General features: G+C 41.1%; 1 protein-coding gene across 1 annotated transcript in view; it reads left to right on the top strand.

The window, feature by feature from the left end:
* Positions 1-16160, top strand: part of OBI1 (ORC ubiquitin ligase 1) — a 33228-nt gene extending 17068 nt beyond the window's left edge. Inside the window, exons 5-6 of the mRNA XM_048852906.2 lie at positions 976-1064; positions 13766-16160. Of these exons, the coding sequence (XP_048708863.1) occupies positions 976-1064; positions 13766-15323 (1647 nt within the window). The 3' untranslated portion in view covers positions 15324-16160. The remainder of the gene's footprint in view (positions 1-975; positions 1065-13765) is intronic.
* The last annotated feature ends 6331 nt before the right edge of the window (positions 16161-22491 follow it).

Genomic DNA, 22491 nt, shown 5'->3' with positions numbered 1-22491 from the left:
GCCAGGGTCTGCGAACTGTGGCCACTGGGAGCTGTGAGCAGCTGTACCTGCGGACGCTCAGGTAAACAAAGCTTCTTGTGGGCCGCCAGGGGCTTACCCTGAAGAAGCTGCGAACCAAGTTTTGGGAACCCTTGATTTAAGGTTGTGAATCATAGTCTGCTGGGTTCTCAGCGTTCTTTCCAATTTATCAAGATTGAGCAGTTTTCAAAGTGCAAGGAGTTTCTTCTCCATGTTTTTAGGCCTTAGCCTTAGTTTGGAGACTTGGGGGTTGGGAGGGGATGTAGTTGGTCTAAAAACATTGCAGCAGGAAAACTTCTCTTGACATGAAGTATCTTGTTAACAAGACTGTCCACTGAACTGAGAAGAAGACATTGACCTCAATTCAAAGAGTGAGCGAGGCAATAAATCAAGAGTCTTAAACTTAACATCATGGCAGCTATGCAGAAGGAAGACGGCAAGTAGTTTGTCATAAAGGATTTACATCCATAGGATAACTAAGCTTTTTTTTTTTTTTTTTAGAATCAGAGCAATCTTACTCTAGTTTGGAGGGGAGAAAAGCTGTTCAGCATTAGTTTTGCTGATACCTGCACATTGTAATGTTAATGTACTTAAAGTATTTAGTCATGTGAAAAAAAAACATGGAATTGCCATTAGTACATCCGCTTAATGACTCTCTCTACTAACGAACATAGCTCTGTTTATTTCCCTAGATAGGAGCCTTGCAGTGTATTTTGGGGATATAAATAAAAAATGTCTGTTCTCTATTCAGTTTTGTGAACCATTTCCCAGGGTAATTTTTAAGTGGTGTCCCTGTCTGAAGGCTATTTCCTAGCTGCAGTTTTCTAATGCTGTCTCTTTAAAAAGCGGAAACAGCTTGTCATATAAATATTATAAGCCAGTTCTGTTTTACTCTATACTTAATTATTTTTTACCTTTTTTTTTGTTTGTTTTTTGTTTTTTTGGTTTTTTTTAAAGGCAAATAAGAAACTGAGTCTGGAAAATGGTGGCCTTGTGAGAGAGAATTTGCGACTGAAGGCTGAAGTTGATAGTAGATCACCTCAAAAGTATGTAAACGTTTTAAAAGCTACAATATTTTATTCATAGACCATCTTTAACTGTTGTACAGCCTTAGCTTAAAATTAAAGTAATGTATTTAGTGTTGTGTATATGGCTTGAATATGAATTTGGAGTTTCCCTGTCCACAGACCTGGGTGTCCACTTCAATCTTAGCAAATACATGCAATGTACGATCTCTGTAGTATCACCATTGTGTTACCTGGGCGGTACTGTAGGACTCAATGTCAAGCTTCTCTTTCAAGCTGGCATCAGACTCTTTCGCAGAGGGGGCGGGATTATTACCAAGTGCCTTGCAGCACCAGGTAGTTTCTCTTGGTTTCTATAGCGTGTGCCTGAGTTTTTTGTTCAGTCAAAACTCTGCAAGTCAATGAAAGTTTTCCACGTGAGTAAACTGCGCAGGATTAGGCCTCTTAAGTAGCAACTTGTCGCTGACTTCCACTGTAAATTTACCATTTTAAACCATTAAAAGTTTGAGGACAATGACATCAAAAGGCAGAGATTGTCAGGCAGACTGCGCTTCTCTGCTGAGGTGTCTATCCCGTGCTCATCACGGAGGCACTACAGGAAGCGTTTCTTCCGGTTCTGATCTCTTTGATTCTTTAAGTCCGATTCTGACAAGTTTGACACCAGTGTAACTCCATTGACCACAGTGAAGCTATTCCTGATTTCATGTTCAGGATAACTAAGACTCAGGCCAAAGACACTTTCAGTACTGTGTTTTGGTTTGTTTTTTCTTCCCCTTTCCTGGCTTTGTGGTGGTACAGGATAGGTGAGTGAGCTGGTTTCCATTGTGGCTCACACATCAACTAAATTATTCACCAGGATGAAATCCTCCTCTAGGTAGAGAGCCTGCACAAAGCCTATATGTCACTAAAGCCTGAGAATGGACTTCTGCATGCACGAAGGTGAATTTTGGCCAAAAGTCTGATAATGTGTGGGACACAGAACACAGTTCGTGAGATGGGCTTTTATTTTTAGGGAGGGGGTCCCTCTTTCTGCCGCTCCTCTCCCTATCCCCGAAGGTCTCAAGATGAGTTTTCAGGGCTGGTAGTCAGCTGCAACTAAAAATATGGTTTTCTGAGCAAATCCTGGAGAAATAATTGAGATTTGAAACACTGGACCCCACAGTGCCACTTTAGGGGTTCTTTTCTTTGTTTTTGTATCCCGTACAGTGATTTATCTGAGCAATTACTTTCAGTGTGTACATAGATTTTTTTTTTCTTTTTTTTTTTTTGTATGCTGAATCCTCAGAAAACAGTAAGAAATGTGGGAAGCCAGCTATTGTTGCCTGCAATGGTGTCTCATTCCAATCTTAACTAAATATCTGCTTGAATCTGTTCCTTATCTTGCAGTATTACTGTTGTTTCTCCTTTTAAATCACACTGACGGAAGCAGAGCATGGAATGTAAATGATTAGTTTATGCAGTTAATACCTTTATAGTTAATTTGCCCACAAAAAGATTTGCATTATCCCGAAGTAGAGGTCACCTTGTGAAACTCTCACTAGTGACAGGTTTCAGAGTAGCAGCCGTGTTAGTCTGTATTCGCAAAAAGAAAAGGAGTACTTGTGGCACCTTAGAGACTAACACATTTATTTGAGCATAAGCTTTCGTGAGCTACAGCTCACTTCATATCCGATGAAGTGAGCTGTAACTCATGAAAGCTTATGCTCAAATAAATTTGTTGGTCTCGAAGGTGCCACAAGTATTCCTTTTCCTCTCACTAGTGAGTGTTTTATCTAAATATTGCACCCCAAGTCATCTCAACTTGCTTAAGTTTTCAGCAAAGGAACCATTGATGGCAGCTGCATTGGAGATCTTTTTTTGGAAAGATCCATTTGCAATGTTGACTTTGTGCCTGTAACTTTATGGGAAAACACAACCTGCCTCTTCATTGGTTAATATAAAGCATTTCTTGTAGTGATGATATTAACGTCCTTTTTTGCAACTCACAAGTCCTGCTGAGGAATCTTACTAATGGCCTTAAAAAGAGTAAACTGGTAAACTCCACTGGCTAAGCTCCAAGGATCTAAAAGTAGTCTTGGGAGAAATTCATCTTGACCGTATTTATTTTCTACCCAAAGCGAGAGATGGAGCTGGCTATCCAGAGTATTCTGTATTTTATGATTAGTTAGATTCAAATTTGTTTTGACCAGCTCTATGTCAGCTTATTAGGTATCCTAGGTACTGAATATTTAATTCCTTCTCCTGCCAGTTAAAATTCCAGTCTGAGAAGCTTTCGGTAGCATCCAGAAGATAGTGGCATTAACACTGATTTCCCGCCCTTCCCCCTCCCCCCCCCGGCCATTTTTATCTTGTGGTTAATCTTGCCATTTATTTTTAAAATTTGGACATTGTAACCTCTGAACTTTGGGTAAAAAATATTATTGTTTTAACTCTAAAACAATTTTTTTCACTGTTTTCTTCCTATCTATCTATCTATAACAAAACTTGGAAATATTTTAGTTATTATAAACAAAACCAAAACTGCTCTGAGTCTTTCTAAGGTCAGTTGGATTGGTTTCCCACAGAGCAATCATGAAATTACATCTGTAATGTGTCAGGAAGAGTCTTGATATGTCCTGTAGAAAAATCAAAATTGTTCATTGTTGTTTGAAGTAGCATTCCAACTTCTCTAAACAAATTTCACTGAGAACTTCAAAATGTTCTTTGTTTTGGCTAACTTGATTAAAGATAGAAACTCATGTCAGCAGTGGACTTTTTTTTTTTCCAAAATTGGTAGGAATTTGTCTTCAAATACGGCAAGATTGTTCCTTATTCCTGTAGATTCTCTACCCCTGCAGCATCCTCTTCCCCCTCCCTGCCCCCAAAGAAGTTGGAAAAGGAAATATTGTTTTCCTAGTTCAGTTGCTGGAGAACCAAGTGGCCTTGTGAATGAATGGAAGACTCCTAGTAACAGGAAGTATGACAGGTTGCAGTATGCACAGTATACAGTGGAGAATACATGCCCTTTCTATAGTTTCAAAACTGGACTCCCATCTCTCAGACTTTTACAGCAAGAGTGTTCTTGGAAGAGTACTCCGAGACCAACTGCTGTCTGCTTCCAGGAAAGACACCCTTCTTCAACAGCCCTGAGACCAGAGGTCTCCAGTATAATTATCTCCTGAGCTTCTGTGTGGTGGGACAAAGTTCTGAGGAAAATGTCAGTACTCTAGGTGCAAAGGTTTTAATCTCCAGCAGCTGAGTCAGGACTTGCAAACCTTATGGTCAGTTTTATGGGATGCCTCAGAAGACCTCATTCTTCTTGCCTTGTGATACTCTCCATCCTTGGATGCAAACTGACTTTGTCACTTAATTTTTTGGAGAGGCTTTGCACACACAGTTGTTTTGGCCTCTCCAACCCTCTTAGGCCGAAAAGGAGGGTTCTTTTCAGATGACGTCCAGGTGGTTCTTGGAATCCAGCTAGCAGCCTTTTTTGCTTCTTTCTGGATTCTGTTCAAATCCTACTTCTATAGCTCAGAGAAAAACAACTCCACTTCATGCAACAAATAAGGCTCAGCCATCCTTCGTGGCCTAAGGGAGACCGACACTCCTCTTGATCATGTGGGGAAGAGGCGTGTGTATGTTATGTGGTTGACTGCAGTAAATGAAAGGGGCTACTTTCCAATATTATGGCAATATATTGATTTTTGCACAAGTTCACTGTGTAAAATCTATAAGCGTGTATTTCTCTTCCAGGATAGATGGACTAGAGGTTGAACACTGCTCTTCCAGACTTTCTGCTGTGAACCGTCAGTGTCTGTTAATGGAAAGCAATGAATGATAGGCTCTACCCCAAATGTTCCTCACTGGGGCAAGGTTTCAACATCTGTGCAACTACTCTTGCTTCAGATTTCATAAAGCCACATGCTTGAGGGCTATTGTTTCTTGGCCTGTCCTTGATCCTAGTGGTCTTCTCCAGGCTGAGCAACCCATAGGAGGAGGGGATCCACTTGGGAATCACTTCCTGCATGATCTCATCAGGGCTCTGTCCTTCCAGGAGACTGTCTGGGGAAACTTGCAGGATGTTGCTGATGTTTCAGCATCACAGTTGCTTGTTGAAGCTGGACAAAATTTCACTGGTTCGCACACTATATTTGCCTCACTTCAGAGCTGTTTTCCTAATCCACCAGCCTAGACATACTGGAGGAGAGGTACCGTGTTTAATTTCCCCTGTTTAATCTCCAGACCAACAGTTTCCATCTCTCAATTCTTCAGATTATTCAGGCACAGTTATTGGGTTTACCTAAACTCCAGTCCTCTGGAGAACTGCTCCTCCATGTTTGAGAACCATTAAGAAGAGTCCAGGTAGCTGCTCACCCGCTCTTCTGGCAGCTTCATCCATTCCTTGTTGTGGTGGCTGTTGGAAATATAATCTCCTAGATCAGGGGTCGGCAACCTATGGCACGTGTGCCAAAGACGGCACGCGAGCCGATTTTTTTTTTTTTTTTTTTTTGGCATGCTGCTGCCTGCCGGGTCTCAGCCTGTTGCCGAACCCAGGCCGGGATCCCGGCAGGCAGCAGCGTGCCATTAAAAATCCTGCCTGCCCCGGCCCACTCTTCTCTGCCCCCCGTGGGGGCAGGATGAAGAAGCTTGGTCCTGCCAGCTGCTGCTGCAGGGCAGGCAAGCTCCCCCCTCCCCCACCTCTTTCCCCCAGGGCGCTGGGTTCCTGACCCGCCTCCTCCTCTCCCTCCCTGCTGCAGATCAGCTGATGGCCCTTGCAAGGGAGGGGGAGAAGCAGAGCCGCAGCACGCTCCGGGGAGGAGGCGGAGAAGAGGTGGGGATGGGATCTTGGGGAAGGGGGGTGGAATCAGGGCTGTGAGCCACTCTGGGCAGGGGGCTAGGAGCACCCCCAGGACCCTAGCCCACACTCCCAGCCCTCTTCCCTGACCCCTGCACCTCCCCACACACACCCCCCAGCCTCCTGCCCTGACTCCAGCCCCTCCATGCCCTGACCCTTGCACCCCCCACATTCCCACCCCCACCCTGAGCACCAAATGGGAGCTCCTGCACCCCCCCCCATTCACACTTGCACCCCTTGCACCAAATGGGAGCTGCCCTTGTAAGCACTTCACACCCAAACCTCCTGCCCCAACCCTGAGTCCCCTCCCTCATTCTAGCTCCTGGCCAGACCCTACACCCCAACCCCAAGCCTGCTCCTTCACCCCCCAGCCCTATGCTCAGTGCACTCCCACCCTCAGCTTAGTGCAGAGAGAGAGAAAGAGAATGGGCTAGAACCAGGGAGAGGGTAGGTACCCACTCTGTGTGGGCAGGGCTGGGATCCCAGACCAGCGCAGGCTGAGCAGGGCCAGCAGCCAGAACCCTGGCTGGCAGGAGCTGGTGGACGGAACCCCAGACCGACAGCGGGCTGAGCCGCTCAGCCCACTGCCAGTCTGGGGTCCCGGCCATCGGCCCCGCTCAGCCCACTGCCGGTCTGGGGTTCTGGCTTCCTGCCCCTTGCCAGCCAGGGTCCCGGCCGCAGGCCCCGCTCAGCCCGCTGCCGGCCTAGGTGAAGGTGAACGGAACCCCAGGCCGTCAGCGGGCTGAGCGGGCTGGCGGCGTAAGATCAGCATTTTAATTTAATTTTAAATGAAGCTTCCTAAACATTTTGAAAACCTTGTTTACTTTACATACGACAATAGTTATATAATATGTAGACTTATAGAGAGAGAGCTTCTAAAAAACGTTAAAATGTATAACTGGCATGCGAAACCTTAAATTAAAGTGAATAAATGAAGACTCGGCACACCACGTCTGAAAGGTTGCCGACCCCTGGCCTAGATGGTGAAATTCCTTTTCGGAACCCCCTGTGATGAGGGTAGCAAAAGTATATATTCCTTATACACTTTTACTATGTTTCCTTCTCATCAGTTAGTCATTCATACCCAAGCAACGTATGTCACTTTTAAAACCTTTCCTTGTAAATCAGTTCCTCTGGCCTCCAGTATTTTGTTATAGCTCTTACCAGAGCTCCCTCCAATTTCTCAACATCTTACTGTGTTCCAAAAACAGTTGTATCTATGTCCTATAGAGACCGTTAACTCCCTAACGATGTGGCCTACACGTGTATGCAGCCCAGCCTACCAATGGATGCACTGGCTTTTTTTTGTTTTTGTTTCCTTATTGCACTGCATGCATTTCTTATTTACTGTGCACTATTATTAAAAAGCCAGTGCAAGTGTTATTTGGTGTCATTGCTTTCCAGGTGCCTCCTGTCCACTGAATATCTTCGTTCGAGGTGCATGGGTTTTTTCCCCAGACCAAAAAAAAAAAAAAAATTCAAAGATAATCCTGTTTTCTGCATGTTTTAACATGAGTCCTTTAGTATTTCTCTTACAGCTGGTGTTGTGTTGCTACGTACAACATGATACCTGCTGGAACATTCGTACCTACATACAGGGTCAGAATGGCAATCTCAGAAGTTGTAATAAATTTCTCCTGGACATCATAGGGATCGCTTTATAATATCTATATCAACACAGTGGGCAGAGAGATTACTCCCAAGTATGGTCCTTGCTTCAGCCATTCACAGTGTGGATGGATTGCTGCTTTTGGTCACTGGGACCGATACACTGCGGTTGCTTATTATCTTATCTTTCCCAAGTTCTAATTTTTTCTCCTTCTTGCTTGCAGATTCCCAGTAGTCATCCACAGTGATGGAATATCAGTGCATGAAAATGAGACTACTCCCTTTCCTATCTGCCAACTCTCATTTTGCTAATACACTTCTAATATGCTCAACCCCTACACTGAAGATCCTCCCTAAAAAGTGAACATTCTTGTTCAGCTTCAAACCTTGGACCCTCCTCTGGGAAAGGGAAATTCCTCTGTTCCCATTCCCCAGTCCTCTTATAGTAAAGCGTTCCAGTGCCCAAAAGCATTCAGCCAGAGCTGGTGTAGCTTAATCATATAAGGATGAGACTCGCCCTGTAACGATCAAGAGTGGTTTCAGGAGTTAGTAATTAGACCAATTTACCTTTGAAGAAGAACATTTGGCCCATTTTTCACATTTATGTGTTAAAATGTCAATTCCCAGCTATTAAGGACTGGTCAGTGCAGAGCACTAACCTTGCTTTCACTAGCCTCCATGCAACTTGGTCCTGTGATGCTCTAAGGAGTCTTATTCTTATCAAACGTAGCATCCCCTTTCCTCTTATTCTGTATCTTTCATGTTCATCCCACTTTCCATTGCCTGCCCCACTCGCTCACTTCTGGTTACACCCTGTCTTCTGTTGGTCTTGTGTTGTTTAGCCCCTTCTGTCACCCATATTCTATTTTTTTCCCCCTGCATTCCAGTGTCTCCCTACTTACTTCCCTCTCCGTTTCCTTCTCTTCCTCTCTGCCAGGGACAGAAGAGGAGCTGCTGCTGTCTAGAGCTGTGGCAATGTAGCCTTCCGTCTTGGGGGAGGAGGTGCTGCTGCTGAGATGAGGGGGATAGTGTTACATCTCTTTGTGCTCTGCTCCCCCCCCCCCCCCCACCCATGGCTGCTTTCTGCCACAGAGCAGCTCTTCTCCTCTCTCCTGCCCCTCACCCTCTGTGACTAGAGGACAGTTGAGCAGAGGAGCTGCCTCACCTGCCTTCAGAGAGTTCACAGCAGCCCAATTAAGCCTCTTCTCCTCTCATCCCCCCCATGAATCAGTTCATGGACCCCCTCAAAATCTAGGAGCCCACATGCTTCAGAGGCCCTGATAGCTAGCCACTGAACAGCTGCCATGATATTAATAATTCCAGTGTGGTTTAAGTCTATTGTCATGGGCTCTGCGGGGTTTTGTAGCATATGCACCACATCCCCTCCCTCACTCCACACCCTGTGAGAGATCCCTGTGTTTCATGGGTGTATATACTAGAGGGCTGTGGGACTAGTTGCTATTTTGATCTTGAATTCCTGGCTTGTCGCCTTGAAATCAAAACCTCCATGTTATTTTAGGTTTCAGAGTAGCAGCCTGTCAAGGTTCCTCCCCCACTCTGAACTCTAGGGTACAGATGTGGGGACCTGCATGAAAAACCTCCTAAGCTTATCTTTACCAGCTTAGGTCAAAACTTCCCCAAGGTACAAAATATTACACCCGTTATCCTTGGACTGGCCGCTACCACCACCAAACTAATACTGGTTACTGGGGAAGAGCTGTTTGGACGCGTCTTTCCCCCCAAAATACTTCCCAAAACCTTGCACCCCACTTCCTGGACAAGGTTTGGTAAAAAGCCTCACCAATTTGCCTAGGTGACTACAGACTCAGACCCTTGGATCTGAAGAACAATGAACAATCCTCCCAACACTTGCACCCCCCCTTTCCTGGGAAATGTTGGATAAAAAGCCTCACCAATTTGCATAGGTGACCACAGACCCAAACCCTTGGATCTGAGAACAATGAAAAAGCATTCAGTTTTTTACAAGAAGACTTTTAATAAAAAATAGAAGTAAATAGAAATAAAGAAATCCCCCCTGTAAAATCAGGATGGTAGATATCTTACAGGGTAATTAGATTAAAAAACATAGAGAACCCCTCTAGGCAAAACCTTAAGTTACAAAAAAGATACACAGACAGAAATAGTTATTCTATTCAGCACAATGCTTTTCTCAGCCATTTAAAGAAATCATAATCTAACACATACCTAGCTAGATTACTTACTAAAAGTTCTAAGACTCCATTCCTGTTCTGTCCCTGGCAAGAGCAGCATACAGACAGACACAGACCCTTTGTTCCTCTCCCTCCTCCCAGCTTTTGAAAGTATCTTGTCTCCTCATTGGTCATTTTGGTCAGGTGCCAGCGAGGTTACCTTTAGCTTCTTAACCCTTTACAGGTGAGAGGAGCTTTCCCGTGGCCAGGAGGGATTTCAAAGGGGTTTACCCTTCCCTTTATATTTATGACACAGCCGTGTTAGTCTGTATTCACAAAAAGAAAATGAGTACTTTGTGGCACCTTAGAGACTAACCAATTTATTTGAGCATAAGCTTTCGTGAGCTACAGCTCACTTCATCGGATACATCCGATGAAGTGAGCTGTAGCTCACGAAAGCTTATGCTCAAATAAATTGGTTAGTCTCTAAGGTGCCACAAGTACTCCATGTTATTTTAGTGCTTTGTATATGGTTAAAATACAAACGGCTTGTTTGTATACTTACTCTGTACAAGTTTAAACTATGCACGTACAGAGCTAAGGGCATAATTTGGTTTGCAGAACAATTATTACTGAGGTGATTTGGGAAAGAAAGAATTTAAGATGAGTTTGCTGGACTGGTAGTTAGAAAAGAATAAATTTTATTGACTTGAAACAAAACAGACTTGATCTGGAGTTAGTGATAGGCAGTAAACGTGAGTCCGAATTGCCTTTTAATTGTCACTTTTCGGAGTGAGAACACACGTTTGAATCTCACTTTGATTTAAATATGACAGGGCTACTGAAGTATAAGTTGCAGTAATATCTGCAAAGGAATGTCAGTTCTTGTTACTCAACAGAAATACTTACAGCTGGTAGCTTTTTGCAGAGGTAGGTGAGGAACTGGCTGTTTAACTTCTCATTGCCAACTTTGACTTGAAATATTTTTGGGGGATAAAACTTGACTGAAGAGAGAACTTGAGAGAGGGAGTGACTTTCTATATTTCTGTTGTGTGGGACCATGTGCATGGACCTCGTTAGGCTGTCAGCCTTCTACGTCTGCAGGGGGTCAAAGGATGAATTTGAGACATAGGAATAGTGTAGATACAGGATTCCTTTATATTATTACTGTTGGTTTTTTTAACATTGAAAATATTGGAGACAGAGTCTCTCAACAAGCATTATCAAGTACTTGCCCCCAAAACATTCACATTGCATATCTGCAGTTCTGTTGATGAGTTTCTCATGATATCCACAAGCTGGAAAGTGATTCTCCTGAAAGCGTTCAAACCTATCTATATACTTGGCACACTGCCTTACAGCTCGGATGTCAGACTTGTTGTTTTTTTTTTTTTAATCTTCAGATCAGAACTTTTTTATTAAGAAAAGTTTTATTTTATTGATTGTGTGGACAGTCACTAGAACCATGTAGAACTTTTCCTGGCCATGGAGTAATTTACTTAAATATTTGAACTAATATGGCTGGCTGGGGGAGGAAAAAATAGTATGGAAGCCTCGAAAATTTGGATTTTAAATGCACACCAGTCTCAAAGTAGAGATGGAAAGTTGCTCTATTACTTTGATGTTTCATTGCGGATGTCACTATTTGTAGGTGGTCTGTATGATGCTCCTTTTTCTAAAAAAAAAAAAAAAAAAAATTCCCAGTCACATCTCCCTACAACAATTAACATATTAGCAATGCTGCTTGCTTTTGAATGACAAACTTCATTTTTTCCTGAGGACACGTGTTTTAAAACTTGCACTTGAGAATACAGTGCTTTCTCTTGGTAAGCAAATCTGAGGTTGTCGCTAATGCCATTTGCATTAAATAAACATATTACACCGTTCTTCCATTAAAAAAATTGCCAGGTATGCATATAAATGTAAAACATGTTTAATTTCTATGTTAAAGTGTCTGTTGCAACAATCTCTGGAAAATTTTGCTCACTCTGCATAAGCAATTTTTATTTCTCTCTGGTGATTACACTTTAGAGTGTGTGTGTGTGTGTGTGTGTTGCCATATCAGATGAGACACTGCATCTACTGTGCTACCTTATACAGTGGCCTCTACCAAAGTCTTCAGAGGAAGTAAAAATAAATACAGCACAGGCCCCCTGGCCTGGGAAGCAGGGAAAAATCTTTCATGATCCTTGCAGTGCTCCGATAACTCACTATGGCATATCTGATTATCTCTATTTGAGTTTTGAAATTAAGGGATAAAACAAGCCAAGATATGTTGACATATTGTATTTAATGGAACATAGTGAACTTTAAATCTAGTCTGTTTAAAAAACAATGAGTGAAAAGTGGCATTGGGTATTCTACGTATCTGCGTCACCTGCCAACATATGTGGATTTACAATCTGTGTTAATATTTCTTTTTTAAAACATTTTTCCCTCCCATGCTACTACATATGAAAGACCCACACCATGGGGAGAAACTGATTAACTATACCGGGAAAATGGTAAAACTGACTGTACACAAAGTAAACAAAATTCAGATAGTGTTATTCTAGGTTGACTGTCTCCCTTTAAACACATGTAATAGTAAAGTTATTCCTTATTTACAAAGCAATGCATGGCTAAATATGGAAAGCTTGTCTTGTACTGGTTTGCCACTTTGACCTGAAAATGAGATTTGTAGCCAATTCCGTAGGTGGGTGTAAACCACTGTTTCCTCCCTCTCGTAGCACCAATATGGTAGTTGCTGTATCCAACTTCTTCAGGGGTTCTGAGCACCCCAGGCTTCCATTGGCTTTGGTGGTAATTGTTAGCATACGCCACCTCTGGAAAAACAGTCAGCTGGTGTTCAGGGATCAGAATTCAAGAATCAAAATCTGACTCAGTCCTTTGTTGGCAACACACATATTGCTCTGTAGCAATGCCTCTTGCTGTTTCAGAGATGATATTCGCAGGCTGGGGACCATGCATTCAATGGCCTGAGGGTTGTGATATGTAGGGCTAGGAAACAAAAGTTCGGGGATGGGAAAGAGGTTTCTTGTGGTGCCAAAGAGGCCTTATATGCACAGTCTCTGTGCCTGGTAATAGTCTGCTGTAAGAGTGAATGTAAATCAGTGCTTGTGCATAGGGGGGAAGGTAAGTATCCCAGTATAAATAGATGTGGTTTTAAAGTGGCTGCAGGTTTTTCCCTCCTCATAATATCCAAACTTAATTTGTTTTCTTTCTGTAAATTGAAAGTCTGAGATGGAGCAGGAGATTCCCTCATGCCTACCTGTCAGAAGTAGGTTAGAATTGGGTAGGGTATATAGATGACCTTTCCCAGAGGGCAGGTGAAGCTTTCAAGTGTGGGTGGGTGGGAAGGTGGGTATCTACACTTTCTTCTGTAACTTTGCAAATGAAAATATGCTCTAGCTAGAAATTGTGTGAACACATTATATGCAACTCTTGCAATCACAAATGCCAATTTTATATATTGGAATCCAGGAAGTGTAATTAGGTTGACATTACAATAGTGAAGCCTATAAAACCAGGTAGCACTGAACTAAGTTAAAGTACATGTGAAGCCCAAGGAGAGGCTAAGATGAATGTAATTGAAATGGTCCAAATAAGTATTTAAAACCACCTCTAAGGATTGTTGCAATTTCTGAATTTCATATGGGCATTTTATATTTGACAAGGTGACATTGTGTAAGAAATGTATTGTAAAACTCTGCTATACTGTAGGAAAATGATTGAATGTAAATATTTCAAGATGTGGACCACTGTTCAAATGTTCCCATAAATCTTTGCCATTGTTTTAGGGGATAATTCTTCATGCATATTTGAGTTGAATTGATAGATCCAGCCCCTGGAAGGGTAATCTTCTGTTTGTTATTGCTTCACTATAACTTTGAGTGGTAGATGTGTTTCATGTATTCACCTCCACCTATACAATATGATTTTTTTTCATTACTAGCCAGTAACTACAATCCTGAATGGGACTATATTTTTACTTTCAAATTAACATGGTGTGTGTTGACAGTACTGTGTCTTCTTGAAACTAGATTAGGAAATTTATTTGTCAAGATTTGAAAAAACATAGCACATCAATTCTTTCAACATAATATTTTCTCTCTCCACATTTCTTGCAGGTTTGGTAGGTTTACGGCAGCTGCGCTGCAGTCCAAAGTAGAGCAGTGTGAACGTGAAACGAACCGTCTGAAAAAAGCACTGGAAAGAAGTGACAAGTACATAGAAGAACTGGAGGGTCAGCTTACACAGCTGAAAGGATCAAGTGGAGAAACCCAAAATGTGAGTACTGTTAGTGAGAGAGCACTTTTCACAGATAATAAAGGAAATGAAAGCAGTGAAGAAGACATTGCATCATTGAAAAGCCAAGTAGAAAGACTAGAGAGAAAGACTTTAACTACCAGCCAAAGTCCTGACCATCTTGAGCAATTGACAGGTAATGGACTCTTGGATAGCGATGGCACTTGCTCAAACTCTGCTAGTCAAGACAGTTCAAATGGGCCAGACACACACAGTCGTCCAACAAACAAAGAACTATTTTCAGGGTGTCAGGAAGTTCTCCTGGATATAGCTGCTACAAATATGGATGCCTGCTTAGAACGACAGTGGGATAAAGGTGAGGATTGTGCACCATATAAAGATGAAGAACTTTATGAGCTTCCAGCACCATGTACACCTTCTTTGTCTCTCAGTTGTCTCCAGTTGAACACCCCTGATATCAAAGAGAGTCCTGTAGTAAAACAAGAGAGTACAGGGAAGCCATCTGCCTTCCTAAGGAAACTGGAGTTTGATGGGTTTTGTGACACTTCAGATGATTGCAACAAAGGTTCTCCAGAATATAGTGCAAGCCCCTGCAACAGCCAGAAGAAGGTGACTTCTTGTTTTACTTCAGCAAAGCCAGTGTTTTGGAATAGCTGCTCAACAAACTATGCTGAGAACTTAGATTTTGAAGGTTCAGAGCAAAACGCAATCACTAGTCATTCGGGAGACCCATCAGCAAAGTCCAGCGATAAGCATGAACTTCTTTTATCTAAAAGATTACATACTATCCGCTCTTCAGAAATGAACCGCACGAGAACATCCAGTGAAGCATCCATGGATGCTGCTTACCTTGATAAAATTTCTGAGCTGGACTCCATGATGTCCGAATCTGACAATAGTAAGAGTCCCTACTACAACTTTAAGTCCTCTGAGCTTGAGAATCCTTCAAAGTCAACACAGTGTTCTGAACTCCTGAATGAATCAGATAAGAAGCTGGAAGAAAGGAACAAACAAAACAGTGTAAAATGCCCTGAGTCAAGTGACCAATTGGTAGATTGGAAACCTACTACATTTTCAATCCTCTCTCCAGCTGGACTAGATATGAGTGAACACTTCCCATTGTTTTCAGGCCGAAATTCGGAAACTAGGGAAAACAAATCTCAGAACTGTTTATTTCAAAGAGAGTTTTCCCAAAGTTTTCTTTTCAGTAACTCGCAAAGGCTATTTGAAGAACAAAAGTTTGGTTCCTCTATTTTTAAGATGTCATCTGAGATTCATAATCTTCACAACCAACTTCAGTCTCCTTGGGCTTCTTCCTTTATTCCTGAAAAGAAACCTAAGAGTGTCAATCAGTCAACCAAAAGAAAAATTCAAAGCAGCCTTTCTAGTGCCAGTCCCTCAAAAACTACTAAAAACTAACTCTCTTGTTAAATTGAAGTTAGTAGTCTTAGTGCCAACATGAGAACATTTAAAAATGCCCAAATGAACTTGATTTCTGGTGAGTTCCATGTGACCTGATTCTGTCCCTTTTGACCAAGTGAAAGCTGAATGTTCTGTCAGCACCCCAAATTGTTTCACTTAAAGAACCATTCAGAGCTTTCTTCTTTGATAGAAGATTTTGTTTTGTAAATTCTTTTTTTTTTTTAATGGTCAGGTTATGTGAAGTTCTCTTTGAGCAGCAGTTATGTCCTCCTTGAATATGACCAATTTTAAATGTTCTTGTTTAAACCAATCCTTTATGTGGGAAAGAACTTGCTTTTAAAAGTTTAATTTCCTATGCTACATGGTAATGGTAATTCTTGTAATGCTGCTACTGGTATTAATTGTTCACTTGCCATAAAACACTGTAAAATCTTGTTGTAAAACTTTGCTTCCAGAGGAAACTGCTACTGCTGCTTAGACCTATTTGCATGGCACTGTTCTATACTGAAACTGTAGTTAAAGTGTGTATATAACGCAGCAGCCTCTCTCATTTCAGTGTTTCAGCATTTCAGTTAGAAAACCTCTCTTCCTTAAGACTGAAAACAAGGCGCTTTTTTTTTTGACGTTAAGCACAATTTTTAATTTAGTTTCCACAAAGCATTGTTATTCAGAACATGTTCAGTACGCCTGTGTAGACCATAAAAATGGGTTTGTATGCTAATGACTTGTTTACCTAATGTGCACTGAACATTTTACATTAATACTGTACTGTTTTACATTAATACTGCATGCTTTTCTATGTGAATTGAATAAAAGATGTCATAAGCACCATAATCTTTGATGTTGCCTCAGATATTGGACTAGCACAGGAAGAATTGGGAAAGTTTTTTTCCTTTTTTTTTTTTTTTTGTAATTTTGAAAACTGTGTAAAACTTTTATAAGACTTAAGTTACAATTTTTGAATAAATTCACATTATCTTCCCCCTCCCTGTTGGATGCATTGCCATTCTGGTGTCAGCGTCAATGCAGTTGATGGAAATGGGTTTCAGCCTTTCTGGAGGTGACTTTTCCACTAAGTACTGAATAGGTCAACATAATCTGATGATCTGTTACAGACAGGAGACCCAATTAAGCAGCAAAGCAAGATTGGTCTCTGTGCATTACAATGTACTTTATTGTGTTTAAAATTAAATATGCTTTTTATCTTAGACATGGAATTGTCATTCTAAACGGACCCCATGATGGCATTTCTTACAAATGGGCAGATCATGTCTATCGATGGATCAAGGACAAGAAATCCATAAACTGTCTTTAGCCCACCTGATTAGAGGGATATGCAGCTGGAAACTCTTTGGACTAACACTTTAATAAAAAGATTGTGGTTCTGTCAACAGTTGGACCTAGAATATATTTTGCATTTTCTGTGTACATGTTCAGCAACAAGTGTGGCTTTACTTTTGTACAAATATCTGTTCCAAAATGTTCACCAATGCCACAAACACAGTATCCCAGCCACAGCTACAAGCCCCAGTACTAGACACCAACCTATTCCGTAGCACTTCTTACTGTAGCTGATGCTGGGTCAATCCCCCAAGAACAGGTATGTTTGTCAATGTACAATTTTAATTTATACTGTTCAAAAATTAAGGGGCCATCCTGTTCTGGACACTAATTCTGAGTGTCCCTAGTTAATTATGTAAATCAGAGGATTACTTTGTGTTAGCACTTTTTCAGAGACCATATTTACCTTCTGTTTAAAATACCATTGCACTGATAGTAAATCGTGCAAGCACACATGCAATTGCCAAATGCTGGGGTTAATTTTTATTTTGATTCTTTGTAGTTGTATGGCCAAGCTCTTGGGCCTTTGAAATGTAAATTGTGCATATTTTATACTTCATAATCATTCAGTTTATTTTACACCATGTCATTTTAACTTTCGTTGATAGGATTAAGTAACACCACGAATCGTTGCTGGTGTCTTATCTAAATCAAGTCAGAATATATGAAAATATATATTGTGTAGGTAATCCTGGTGATTTTATCTTTAAGCAGCATTTTTGATAGACATTGTTTAATTTTAGTCATGCAAATGGAAAAAACATTAAGAACTAAAAAGAAGTGGTAAACGGGCAAAGGTTTAAACTTGTATCCCTGTCTGTCTCATCCACCTCAGCCTCTTATACTCTGCAAACTGAAGTACCTGCTTAACTTTTATGCACTTAGTAGTCATAGGGTATGTCTGCACTGCAATTAAACTCCTGCTGCTGGCCCCTGTTTAACTGTGATGTAGACATTTGGGCTCAGGCAGGAGCCTGGACTCAGCTTGTCTCTCTCACCAACAGAGTTTGGTCCAACAAAAGATATTACTTCACCCACCTTGTCTCTGTAAAACACCTAACACACTAAAGGGTACTATATCAATAAATAGTAATGTGTAAGGTTTCAGAGTAGTAGCAGTGCTAGTCTGTATCCACAAAACGAACAGGAGTACTTGTGGCACCTTAGAGATTAACACATTTAGAGACTACAGCCCACTTCATCGGATGCTCCAGCAACCACACAACAAAAACACTAACCCAGGAACCTACCTTTGCAACAAAGCCCGATGCCAGCTCTGTCCACATATTTATTCAAGTGACACCACCACAGGACCTAATCACATTAGCCACGCCATCAGGGGCTCGTTCACCTGCATATCTACCAATTTGATATATGCCATCATGTGTCAGCAATGCCCCTCTGCCATGTACATTGGCCAAACTGGACAGTCTCTACACAAAAGAATAAATGGACACAAATCGGACATCAGGAATCATAACGTTCAACAACTGGTAGGAGAACACTTCAACCTGTTGGCCACTCAGTAAAACATTTAAGGATGGCAATTTTGCAACAGAAAAGTTTCAAAAACAGACTCCAAGGAGAAACTGCTGAGCTTGAATTAATATGCAAACTAGATCCCATTAACTTGGGTTTGAATAGAGACTGGGAGTGGCTGGGTCATTACACATATTGAATCTATTTCCTTAAGTATCCTCACACCTTCTTGTCAACTGTCTAAACGGGCCATCTTGATTATCACTACAAAAGTTTTTTTTTCTCCTGCTGTTAATAGCTCATCTTAACTAATTAGCCTCTCACGGTTTGTATGGTAACTTCCAATTTATCTCTGTGTGTGTGTATGTATGTGTATGTGTGTGTATATATATATATGTGTATATATATGTGTATATATATATATATTATAATCCTCTTACTATATGTTCCATTCTATGCATCCCATGAAGTCGGCTGTAGCCCACGAAAGCTTATGCTCCAATAAATTTGTTAGTCTCTAAGGTGCCACAAGTACTCCTGTTCTTTTTGAGTAATATGTAAGCCACTCCTTTTGATTTAAAGTTTACAGAAAGGATTGGTGAAATGTACAGCCTATACAGTGAATCAACTTTTCCAATAGTAAAAAACCCCATAAAATGTGTTTATAGGTTTTGTATTCTTCAGGCTTTTTATTGGTGCTCTCTTCTAATCTTTGGCTGTATTTAATGTTTCACAAATAAATGTATTTAAATACAAGTTAATCTTTGTTAAACTGTTCTTACATATAGTTATGTAGAACTTGTAGGCTCTATCTCTTTCACAAGATATAATACAAATTAAACTGTTGCAGGCTTTGATCTAATAACAAGAAAATAGGCAGCCTGAAGCTTACTAGGAAAATATTGTCTTTCTCAAGTTCTACAAAGTTTTTTCCAAAGTCAGGCTAGGTCCTGCTGAAACAAGCTCCATTAAAATCTTTAATTCTACTGTGTGTAATAGCAGTCAGTAAATAGGCAGTTACAAGTAAATTTACTATGTGGTTTGGCTTATTGCACAAGACATGTAACTTTCAAATTTTCAATGGCAGTGATGGAGATATCCCTGTTCCCTTTTCCTCTTCTGGTGTATAGACCATACATGGCAATATGGTCTTCAGAGAAGAGAAGGCCAGAGAGCATCATTAGCACCAATCCTTTCCCTAATCAATATAAGAAGAAACCTATTTCCTCCCTCTTCTTTTCAAAAGTGAATGTCCCCTGTACCTAAGGGAACCTGCTTTTACTGCTACTTATCACTAAATCAAAGCTGCACATTGACTCCTGTAGTTAACTGCTTACACTATGTCCTGCTACTGGGGGAAGCGCTCTCCAAGGTTTTTTTTTAAATTTTTTTTGGTTTGTTTAATTTTGCAAGTGTTTCGCTTATAAAATAAGATTCTTTAAAATAATTTGTACCAGTCAGAGTAGTAGATTAAAAGATGGTGTTGGCTGGGGATGAGAGTTGCCCAACCGGTTTCTTAACATTAGGGTCAAAAGTGCAGCCTTCAAATATCTGCTATATGCCCAGAAGCACTTTAGAACACCTGCACAGATAATCTTGGTGAAGGGCAGGGTGTGTTAGAAACTTGGTGACCTAAACTCCTCGTGTAGGGCTGTGACTTCAGTGTAAAAAAAAAACCAAAACCAAAGAACTTCACGGGCAAGGTCCCAACTGTTCTCTTGGCCTACATACTGTTATAGGCCTGCGCAAAAGAGTGAGTACACTAATATACAGTACAAGTGATGTAATTCAAACAGTTTAATAAATTATAGATTTCCCTCCGCTGTTGTGGTGGTTGTATCAAGCCCTTCACTTGAATACATTTTTACAGACAGCTCTTCAGATAAAGGGTTTTAGTGATGGAAGGGAGGGGAGAAAGATAGCTGGGCAAGACCTGTGTGTGAGATAGGGTTGGGTATGGTGGAAAAGGGAGTGGGGTGGGGAGAGAGGTGCAGGGAGAGAGCAACCCCAGAGAAGCAAATGAAGTTTATTAGAATTATTTTCAGGATTCTGGTACCTCCTACTTTAGCAGGTTGCTTTCAGGTGGCTGTGTCCTGCTGCCTAGCAAATACCAGAATGCTTAGGGAGAGCAGCAAATTATAGGACAATCAAATGTCAATTGTAATAACTTCCTATTAGCTTAAACTGAGGGCAGTGTTTCCCTTTTTTTTTGTTTTTTTGTTGGTTTTTTTTGTTTTGTTTTGTTTAACACCTGGGCTAGAATGAAGAGAGAGGACTAGGGTTCACTTTTATTTCTAGTCAGTTTTATTTTTACACACATTTTAGTGCCTTAATCTGGGTTACAGCTCCTCAAGAAATTTGTTGGGGTATTTTAATTCCCTTAGAACTGCAAAGCCAAAAGCTTTGGTAATATTTTCCAATGAGCTTAAATTGTGTAAAAACACAATTTTAAATAAGCCCTTTTAAATGTGCCCCCCAAAATTACAGGGGTGTTTCTTTTGAAAGAACTAACAGGGATCAAGGGTGAATGCCGGTAGGGCCATAGCTCTCTGTCTTTTAAATATAATTTCCCCTTTCCTTGAGTACTGTTCCTGGTATTTAGTTTCTCCCTTCAAAACAGGACATCAAAGCTGGTCTAGCTGTAGCCTTGGACTAGTCTGGAGTAGATTCTTTCATCAGCACTCAGGCAAATAGGAAGGAGTTCCTTTATTCTCCGTCCCCATCCCCAAATCAATAATGTCACTAAAGCCAGCCCAGCTGTCTACACCTTATAGTCCCGCCATGTCTAGGTTTGGGCTGAAAGTTACACTCTTCACCCCTTGTATTTGCAGTAAACTTCCCTCTGTAGGATGCTTTCACTGACTCAATGAGACCTCGGTTCTTTCGCCTCTGGTCCCCATCCCTCCCCAGCCTCAGGAGCAGCACAGAAACCGTTTTTGTTTTTTTTTTTAACTGCTAACAAAACCTGGTGATTAAGACACGAAACTAACAAAGAGTTTTTCTTCCACCTTAACCTTGCACACAAACCTTTAACAAATTAATTAATCCTAATGAATTAACACTTCATTTATTTAAACGCGCTCCAGTTCATGAATTAAATTTTCATGCAGTGATTAAAGGCTGTTAAAATATGCATGATTTCGTTAAAATTTTATAATAAATCAGGGCAATGTGTTACATGACAAGGCAACTATTTCCCAGCCCTTCGGAACGTGCTTTGATTTGTGCAGAGACTGGGAGGCGAGCGCATCGCTCTGTATTTTGGCAATTGAACAGATCTCAGAGCGCCTTTAGATTTAACTTCCGATCGACCTTCTCCTCCGGTACAAGCCCCTCTCTGGGTCGTTTCTTATGTAAGGGTAGCTAGGGACAGACACAGTAGGTATGCTGTCAGGGAGCGCAATCAAAGGGAGATGGAGCAGACAGTGTTCCATTGTCTGTATGTATTATATATGTGTATGTAATATATATATTAAAAAATTAGCAATACATTTACCGACGGTGCTTAAATGATGCTGAGGTGTAATGTGATCTGGAGACTTTTATGCTGCAGGCCCTTCCCGGTGTGCTTTTGAATTAGCGTATATCACTTAAGAACAGGAACCAGAAACTTTACCAGAGTCAGCTAGAACGGCAGTATTTGCTGCTGGACCCCGAGCTAGCTGCTCCAGCCCCGTTGTTCTCCCGAAAGGGGACGTTCTGAATTACCTTGGGACCTAACTCACAATCAAGAGTTTCCATTTTTAATATGACAACATTCTACACTTTGGCTGCAAAAGCAATTACGGCAGCTTGTACATCAGTAATTAGCAGGTCTTTGCTGATGTAAGAAAAATCCTCATTAGGACATGGAAATACTTTTTGTGCATTCACCCATAGGGCTTTTTTTAAAAGAAAGGTAGGTTAGTTTAATCGTCTAAAGGGAGAATAGCTTTTCTACTAAATGGGATATTGACTTTCAGTAAACTTTACCCAAAAACAGGTGCCCGGGGCTTTCTTTTAGTGCTACCACCAACACGCAGGGAAATTTTAGGGCGGACCAAATAAAAAGTCAGTCTAATTCTTGAAGTAAAACTACACCAGAGATTAATACAGGCTGCTCTATAAACCCCTAAATGACTTTTTTAAAAAGTCAGAATATACAGCAAAGTATGATGCGACGTTAGAGTTTAATATCCCAAGCTTTAGTATATTCATCTTTTGGGAATCCTAAAAAGGGAAATCAAACACAATGGGTTACAGTAATTAATTTATCAATCGTTTTACTGTGGGAATAAGGGGTTTACTTTATTAGCTCTCGGGATAGGCAGTGGAGTCAATTAAAGAAATCTGCCTATTTCTTACT

The sequence above is a fragment of the Caretta caretta genome, chromosome 1 (assembly GCF_965140235.1).
Source record: "Caretta caretta isolate rCarCar2 chromosome 1, rCarCar1.hap1, whole genome shotgun sequence".
NCBI classification, from domain to species: domain Eukaryota; kingdom Metazoa; phylum Chordata; order Testudines; family Cheloniidae; genus Caretta; species Caretta caretta.
Note: the sequence above shows the minus strand (reverse complement) of the source record. Positions and strands in the feature narration are given on the sequence as shown.